The 9724-nt window shown below is 41.2% G+C and overlaps 1 protein-coding gene across 1 annotated transcript; it reads left to right on the top strand.

Annotated features, from left to right (window-relative positions):
* Window positions 1-2571: 2571 nt before the first annotated feature.
* On the top strand, window positions 2572-3588 carry LOC139476076 (uncharacterized). The gene has a single exon (XM_071259316.1). The coding sequence runs from the start codon at window positions 2572-2574 to the stop codon at window positions 3586-3588; it is 1017 nt and encodes a 338-aa protein (XP_071115417.1).
* The last annotated feature ends 6136 nt before the right edge of the window (window positions 3589-9724 follow it).

Below are 9724 nucleotides of genomic sequence, written 5' to 3' on the forward strand. Positions count from 1 at the left end.
CTTCTGGCTAAACTCTATTTCCGGTGTTGCTACGGTAACAGTTCAAAGCAAGTTCAAGACCCGGCTCTTACGAATCTTCGTTGACAGAAGTGTATCGTTGCTATCTCGGTTGTTATTTTAACAGATTTCAGAGACCTATTTGAGTTCAAACATCTTCTTATTTCTGCAGATAGGTTTGTAGATGTTATTTTGTATGAAATCCTTTTGTTTTCTCCCGAAATGTCTCTGGATTTGTCTTTGTTGGCATTGTAAACAAAACAGGCAATCCTTGACAACCAGCAAATATTCAACGTTTTTAGTCACCTTTTGATTACGTTTTCCTTTAGATTAGTGTTGACTTATCTATTCCTTCATTTACCAGCTTGTTTGCCTATCATATTTAGACGCACGTTGTAAGTATTTCGGTAATTCTGGAGCCACCACGATTGTTTTGACACCCAAACTGACCTCAATTCTGATCATGTTTATCAACGGCCGAACACAAAAACGTCATCGATTCACCTAAACCACAGTCTGTGACTTTAGCCACTAGTCCGTAGCCCAAGTCTAGTTAATTTTTCTTTCAGTCTAGTAAGCTTTGCTAATAAAGGTCCATACATGAATGTAACCGTGTTTGTGATGGCCGATAGAAGTAGCCGATATACTATCTAAATCATCACAAACAGCTGTGGGGGGTGAGGCTGATAACGTTTATTTATATATGGTAGGTATGCATGTACGTACGTACAATGAAATAACAACATAAGCAAATATAACAAAGAATCTAATAAATATGTACAATCTGTTATAGTTACTCTTTAAATAGATAAAACATAGATTTCACTTTCATTAAATAAATAGCACTTACTTTACATCATCTAGTACTGTACATATCTGTACAATACATCAATACACAGATACAACATATATTGATATGATAACAAAGTGATAACGAACATACTGCATGTAACTTTGGTAAGAAATACAAATCATGGAAGATAGAATATTTATACAATATCTGTCAAAAGCAGGCAGTGTGACAATTAGTGGAGGTTCGACTGAGAGTAATCTTACAATGTTACAGAGCTATGGAATGCATGTTAAGCTATAAAATACTATGGTATAAAACATAACTAATATTGTAACTAATAATATTTTCTTATACAGTAAGGATTGTAATAAACTAATTAGTTAAAATGGTAACAAGGCCACACAACCTTACTACTAATAAATCTTAACTAAAAGTTATGTACATATGTATAATGACTTGAGCCTGTCACATGAACACTAAGATCTACTGAAAATGATGGGGTGTTGGCTAAACAGTCAACGGTTTCTATGGGCTAAAACAGTAACACTTTCGCAAAAATAAAAAATAAAATCATCCTTTCTTGTAAAATATCACCAAATGTTCCCAGTTTGCCTGCCAAGGGTACTTAGTTTGAATTCTAAGATAAATCTCTGTGGTCTGCTAAGGTCAGCTGATAGTTCTCCATATAATAACAGAAATATACAATGAAATGATGCCAGTAGACAATTGCAAAATTTCCTAATGCCATTTAATTGATCTCTCAAATCACAAGTCACCATATGAATGTACATTACCAGTGACTACATATTTATGTACTTTTATCTTCTATTGCAGAAAATTTCCTCATTATCATTATTCTTAGTATTCTCTTTCTTCTTCTTATTATTCTTATTTACAATTAATTTATGATTAAACAGCAATGTTTGAAAATAACTAATGTACTCTCTTCTAGTATAATTAAGAAAGAAAGAAATTTCTTTGCAGACTACCTCTTGTACCTAATGGCAACTCTTTAACAGATATTTTCTGTGGACTTGTTTAAATAGAGATAAATTGTAACAATATTATTTTCTCACCCAGTTATGGGTTGTAGGTTTTTTCTTTTACCATCATCTAATTAGGTAAATGATAACATCACCTCATTGTCATAACAACATGCCTAGCAAGTGTGGGAGACATGTACTTTGCCGGTCACACTGTCTTCATAATGACTTAGTATTTAGCTTTTAGCCACGAAATATGTTTATAGTTATAACATAAAAGGATCTTTCTGTATAAAAAAGCCCACTCTATTTATACTGATAAAACATCAAGATGTTATAAGTAACTTCATGTCTATCTTGTTGACAGGTTTCTGTTGTTGTGATCGATTATCTGGATTATCTGGATTATCTGGACGTGTTTCACCTTGATCTGGTGCAAAGATCAACTCTAGAGGTACTCTCATCTAAACAACACACACAATAATGACATGTCTCACCTCAAACACAAGAACTCTAGCTTTTACATTCATCAAGGCAGGGTTTGATATCGGTCCACTTTCCAGGACATGGATTGTCATCAAAAATGTCCAACAGATAGTTTTCAAATGTGGTATATATTTATATATAGTTGATAAAATGATGAAAATGTCCTCATGGCAATTGTCTCCATCAAAATCCCTGTATAAGTACAGGTAAACCACTCATGTAAACAAGCCTAACATGTGACAATACCTGTATTTTGTCCTTTGTGTGAAATGAATCTAAATAAATCCCAGATTGATACTTCAGAGGCACAACATGCTGTGTCCCAGTGAGAGTTGGGTGAACCTGGATGACCCTCCCTGCCCCAACACTGATGCTGTCATTCCCTCCAGTCCTACAATGAGGTCCACCAGCCTAATATGCCCCACCCCTAGATCCTCCATCTTCTACAATAGCATCCTACAACAGTTTGAACAACCTATTTCCTTCCCATCCTTCATCCCAAGCCAGTATCTGAATATTCATAATGCAGGTTTTCTCAGTCCAAATACTAGTGTGCTTCATTCAGACTATCCTAACTTTACTTCTAACTGTACTGACACTAATGACCTTCCTTCTATGTTTCTATTAGAGAGCAGACATGTATTCCCCAGCCGAAATCATATGTCCCTCCCAGCAGACACCAATGCAAGCATAGTCCCAAGCCCATGTGATATATCCCTCCCTGCTGGCACCAGTGCAAGCCAAACCTCAATCATCGAAGAGTTTATTGCTGAACTCTCACCACCTCATTTCATGCCTGTTACTATTTGCAGTGAATCAAGCCTGAGTCAGAACATCAGCCAGACCTCATTGGTTTTCGATGTTTCCACCTTCCAGCCTCTTCCAGTTGACAGTGCATGCAGCCTAGATGAAACAGCAATAAGCCAGACTTCATTGGGCCCAGATTTCGATGTTTCCACCTTCCAGCCTCTTCCAGTTGACAGTGCATGCAGCCTACATCAAGCATCAATCAGCCAGACTTCACTGGGCCCAGATTTCGATGTTTCCACCTTCCAGCCTCTTCCAGTTGACAGAGAATGCAGCCTGGATCTAGCAACAATCAGCCAGACGTCATTGGGCTCTGAGTTTCATGATTCCACCTTCAGGCTTCCTTCAATTAGCAGTGCATGCAGCCTAGATGAAGAAACAATCAGCCAGACGTCATTGGGCCCAGATTTGGATGATTCCATCTTCAGCAGTGAATGCAACCTGTCACAAGACTACAGCCAGACTTTGATGAAATTCATTGTCAGCCCTGTTCCTGGGAGCAGTGATTCCAGCCTGTCTTAGACCAACAGCCAAGTATCAAGTATTGAGGATTTCAGTGAATCCATCCTCATAGCCTATTCCTTTCAGCTGTGAATCCAGTCACAGAATGAACGAAAGTTTTGGCAAGACCACAATTTATAACTTTGTTTTTCTTTTCGAAACATACCAAGCAGTATGTCGGTTCTCATTTCAGGTTTCTTTTGTATTTCTACAGATTTCTTCCTTGAATTAGTCCCAGATTAGTCTCCTGCTGTTAACCTTGGCTTCAGTTCATTTCAGATCTACTTATCACATCAGGGTGCCATTGTACAAAATAGACCAAGATATAATTTAAGTGCCAATAACAGTGGCCCAGCTCCAGCAAAAAATCCACCTGCCTTTCAGACCCTTCCACTCTTCAATTTTTTTCAGAAACTCTTAAATGATTGTCAGTGACATGATTCTCAGTCTCACTGGTAGCCAATGCAGTTCGTTCAGAAGCGGTGTTATGTGGTTGCGAATTACGCATTGTGTGATGAGCCCTGCACCTGTATTTTGCACACACTGTATCATTTGCAAATGACTTTAATGAATGTCATGCAGGAGAATGTTGGTATGGTCACATCTTGAAGCAACAATGCATGAATGAATCATTTGCAGTCTGTGAACAGTGCTCCCTCTCTTTCTGCTTTTAAATCTGGATTGAAAACTTACCCCTTTCAACACTACTGTGCATGCTTTGAGCATGTCCTCTATATAAGTGTCATTATTTTTTTATTTTTTTTATTTTTATTATTATTATTATTATTATTATTATTATTATTATTATTATTATTATTATTATTTGAGCATGTCCTCTATATAAATGTCATTATCATTATTATTATCATTATTATTAATTTTTATTATTATTATTATTATTTTCATCATCAGATTAAAACACGTAATGCAGCAAATTGGGTTCAGGTGATCCTGGCATAGTCAGGCTGGTTCGGCTCATAATCACCTTGGCCCTTGCCCCCCCTACATGCAGCCCAGACAGAAAATGGGAATTCTAGCAGGAAGCGCTGCCTAGTCAAATCTACACAGAACGTTTTGGAGAATGTGAAGACTCCCCAACACTGCAGCCTTCTGCAATACACATGTTGTCAGAAGGGCTGTATTCCTTGCAACAAACCAGGCTGTATTCCTAGCAACAAAACTCTCCCAATTTCGGTCAACAAATTTGGAGGCACTGAGAACAATGGGGATTTGGACAACTTGGTACTTTGGATGCAAGGATGACATTTTAGAAAGCAAGGTCAATATATTTGCCATGTTTTTTCTATATCTTGTCAATCACATTTGTGTTAAAGGGGACAGAAAATTCAATGATATAAATGATTTCATTGGATTTATCAAAAAGGACAAGATCAGGTTTGTTGGCCTGGATAAGTTTGAGGCTGTAAACGGGTCTATTCCAAAGAATTTTGTATTTATCATTTTCCATGACGCCCTCTACAAATTGCGGGTTGTACCATGGATGGACCTCTGTGTCAAAACCACAAGCATGGCGAAGACATTGATAAAATGATCGAGCTACACCATCATATTTACCATCATATTTACATTTTGATGCAAAATCACACATTGATGGTTTCGAGTGGGAAGTGACTGGTACTGAGCATCAAACAGAAAGCCTTCTGTTTCACTTTTCTCAGCCAGCCGACCTTATCCAAGCGAAGGACTCTGCAGGGTTGCTGAATTTCTCAACACACTGCAAATAAACTTGTTGCAGTGGTCATTGAAACAGCCTCTCTTTGAAAAACAGAGTCTGGGCCGATTTGATATGGCGCTCACTATTATTATTATTGTTATTATTATTATTATAGGTTTGAGTGATCCTGGTAGTCAGGCTCATCAGCTCAGGACCCAGACAGCGAATGGGACTTCTCCCGGGAAGCGCTGCCTGGTCCAACCCACCCAGAATTTTTCGGAGAATGTGAAGAGTCCCCAACACTGCAGCCTTCTGCATTACCCAGATTGTCAGAAGGGCTGTATTCCTGGTAGCAAATCCAAATGTCTCTCCCAATGTCAGTCAATAGATTGGGAGGTACCAAACCTAAGGCACCGAGAACAATGGGGAGTGGGACAAGTTGGTACTTGGGATGGCAGCATGCATTTTCAAAAGCAAGGACTACATATTTGCCATGTTTTTCATGAATCTTGTCAATCACAATAGTGTCAAAAGGGACGGAAAATCCAATAATATAAATTATTTCACTGAATTTATCAAAAAGGACAAAATCAGGTGTTTCGCCTGGATATGTCTGAGGCTGTATTTATCATTTTCCATGACGCCCTCTTCATATTCTGTCAACATGATAACTGTGTTTAGTCTGATATGTTTATAATAGAATCAAAAGAGCTTACTTTTCCCTGGATGTAAATATGATTATTTTTTAGAAATTGTATTAATATGCCCTTGGAGACATTACATTGTCATGGTAAGTATTTCAGTAATTCAGAATTTCCGATTGTGTATTGAAACTACCAGAAATTACTGTTAAACCTATTGCTCATGAACTGACAGTAATTAGCATTCCTCATCATTCACCTTGGCTCAAGTGTACACAGTCAAGGGACGCCAGCTCTACCTTGACATGGCTGCTTCCATCCTTTGGATATGACTCATCTACCTGTCACCAGGATAATCATAGTCACAATGCTGTCGAGGAGCTACAGACATGATGCCAGAGATCAATTCAAGAATGAGTGGATGTGGAAGATCAGTAACTGGAGGCTAGCCCACTGCATCCACAGATCCTGGTATCAGACAGGACACAGTACGCCTGGGAGCCCATCCACCTCAATGAAAAAGAACTGTGTGATATTTTATGGTCAACTGGCAATTGTTATCAGTAATGTAAGTACTTTATCACCAAAAATCAGTTATTTTGGGAGTCAATGGCAACCTGGTCTTTCATGGTTTTTCACTTGTGGAATCAGAAACATTGCTTAAGTTGGGAAACCAATTGCTATGTATATTGGCCCAGAAGTGGTAGTTGTCATTTAGGCCGGCAGCGGTAGTTGTGTCCCTGCCAGCGGTAGTTGCCACAATGCTTTTTAACATTAGCTGCTATTTTCTCCAAGCAGCAGTAGTTGCTAACAGTGCCAAACAGTGGAATGTGTCATATCACCGGCAGCGGAAGTTGCCACGATGCTTTAAAAACAGTAGCTGCTCTAAGCCAGCAGTGGGAGCTGTTAATTGACATTGGCAGAGGTAGTTGCCATGAGAACAGTAGCTTTTCATATAATTAACTAGGACCTGTACACCCTGAGCCCTTGTTTGTTCTTATTGGCAAGGGCATCCTGTGTATGGTAACCCCCTCCCTTCTTTCCTCGGCATAACGTGCAACAACTGCTATTTGTTTCAGTGGATATGTTTGTTGGTGGTGAAGGTGTGGCTATAAGGGGAGGTGGAGGCCACCTTTACAAGTAATTGTTTGCTTGTTAAAAAATAAATCACTGATGTTTATCGATAAAGTATTTCATGAAAGAAAATAATGTTAAAAGTCTGCAGTTATTTCACTTATATCTATGTTTTAGTGTGTTTTCAGTCGTACAAATGGGTATCTCTCATACCCTCACTTCTAGTCGCACGTTTAAAAGGAAGCCAGAAGCTGGAATGTAAACATTAAACTTGTTTCCTTCCGGTTGCGCACGCACCTCCCTATGACATGCCACAAATCTCTCAGCGCGCCTCTGAGACTGGTCGCTCAAGAAAGACTTTCGCGGTAGACTGTTAGTTTGTATTCTACTAGTACTTATCGCCTTTCTACAGTTGTTGTTCTAATAAAGTTATAATAATATGTCTTACATGTAGACTCCTGGAATGTAATCCTTGGTAATCCATTGTTTGTGTTCAATATTTGTTTCACTGTTTGACTTGATTATACACGTGGCAACATGTCAGGCATTTGTGCCTCGTGTCAAAGAAAACTGTCTAAAGTAGATCCTCAGAAGTATTGTCCTTCCTGCATCACTGAGGACGGGTTTTCAACGTGTTCATGGGATAAACGTGGTAAAGAATGTGAGCCCTTGTCTTCTATAAACTTTAACTTGTATCTTTGTGCGTTGGCGAAGCGGGCTGCTGACCAGCGCTACAAGCAGAGAAGGTCATCGGGTGGAACCTTGGACTCTGCACGCTCCACATCCGGCCCTGGGGGTGGCGAGTTGGCCATACCCAAGAAATCAGTTGATAAAGACCCACTTCAGTCAACTTCTAGTTTCGAAAAGACACGTGACCCCTCGCCTGCTGATGATACTACCCACACGACTGATCTTCGTCAATCGGTTGATCGAGAGCATCAGTCAGCCACCCCCGTTGCGACAGGACTTGGTGGTGACGAGGACCATGAGGGGACTACAGTCCCCAGTCGGTCCGTATCTCGTTCTGCCAACGACGATAGGGACGTCGTGCGGGACGACAGTGAACACAGATCCCTCTCTAGAAGTCGTTCACGGGACAACAGGTCGAGTGCCTCTTCGAGAGACAGTAAACGACACGAGGACGTTCATCGCCGTCGTGGTCGTCGGGAGTACGATTCGGACGATAACTACGATGGGGATCGTAGTACTTCTACAGTTAGAGATCGTAGCCCTCGTCCCCACGAGGACGTGCGAAGTTCTCGCAGGGAGTCTCTGGGGGATCAACTCGTAGAGATAATGACAGCACGACACCCTCGTCTCACTTTCATATCGACCCGGCTTTGATAGCCCAGATCACGGCGGCGGTACTCGCCTTGACGCCGTCGACCAAAAAGGATTCGACTACGTCGGGGGTCCATGGACCGTCAACCAGCTCCTTCATCTACGCCTACACAATCGATGTCGATGATGGATTGTAACGACAGCCCTCCTAGGCCTCCTAAAGACATTGAGTTGTTTGCTTGGCTATCTAACTTTCTGCCTGAGTTATCAGACGATGACAAACCGACGCGTGCTGGCTTTAAGGTCGGAGATACACCGCAGTCTCTTCAGTTTTCTCCTCCCGATGCCTTCAGGGCCATGGCTAAAGATGTGGACCAGAACTTTGCCTCTGCTTTTAGCAAGCCGTCTGTTCGATCTCGTTAACCGATTTATGGCATGCCGTTTTCGTCACCCATGGGTAGGGACTTGGATTGGGGGCTACTCTTCAAGAAACCAGCGCCCTCCAAGATTCTTGTAGAAGACAGGCATTTGGAATCCATGGACACTGCTGTTTGTCACCAACTACAACCGCTTGCTATGCTGTCGACAGCGATCGAGGCCCTCTCAGTGTACTTTGAGAAGAAGAACCCCAGGACGAGGACAAAAGGACAGTGCCATCGGTCCTCACCTGTATGCAACAGACTTATCGGGCGACAAGCTCAATAAAGTACCGGAGTTGCAGAAGATTCTACGTGCCTTCATGGTTGAAGATCAGTAATGTAAATTCTGACCGCCGACCTGGGACCTCGATGTCGTTCTGCGCAACCTGTCTAGTCAGACTTACGAGGTCGCGTTTGACTTATTGTCTCAGAAAACGGCTTTCCTTCTCTCGCTGTCTATGGCAGCAAGAGTATCGGAAATACATGCTATTGACATCGGTCAGATTACGTTTGATCAGCGTAACCATGGCAACGTCCATCTTTGTCTCAGATGGGATTTTTTAGCGAAAAATCAACTTCCTGGCCAAGATTCCTTGTCTGCCATTATGGGCCCTCATGATCACGTTGATCTCACCATGTGCCTAGTTTGTGCGCTTCGTATTTACCTGCAGCGATCTGAACAGCGACGACAACATTTTCGACGGCTGTTGGTACCGCTCTCAACCAATGCAAAGAAAGAGATTACACGTAATACTCACTCCTTTTGGTTGAGAGCGGTAATTCTCAGGGCTTACAAGGCGCAAGGACTCGCACCTACCACCTCCTCTCACCCGCACGAAGTTCGAGCCATAGCTTCAACATTAGCACTCCACAGTAATTGCTCGCTGCAAGTTATTATGGAGGGCTGCTTTTGGAGATCTTCTTCAGTGTTTGCTTTGCATTATCTCAGAGATATCTCAACAGAAGGTATTGAAGGACTCAAACAGTTTGGTCCACTCGTGGTGGCACAACAGATCTCCTAGAAAAGACTTTGGACTTTTTGCTCGACACTTCGTGCCATATAACAT

Source organism: Haliotis cracherodii, unplaced genomic scaffold, assembly GCF_022045235.1.
Source record: "Haliotis cracherodii isolate W230 unplaced genomic scaffold, xgHalCrac1.p SCAF_3, whole genome shotgun sequence".
Classification (NCBI taxonomy): domain Eukaryota; kingdom Metazoa; phylum Mollusca; class Gastropoda; order Lepetellida; family Haliotidae; genus Haliotis; species Haliotis cracherodii.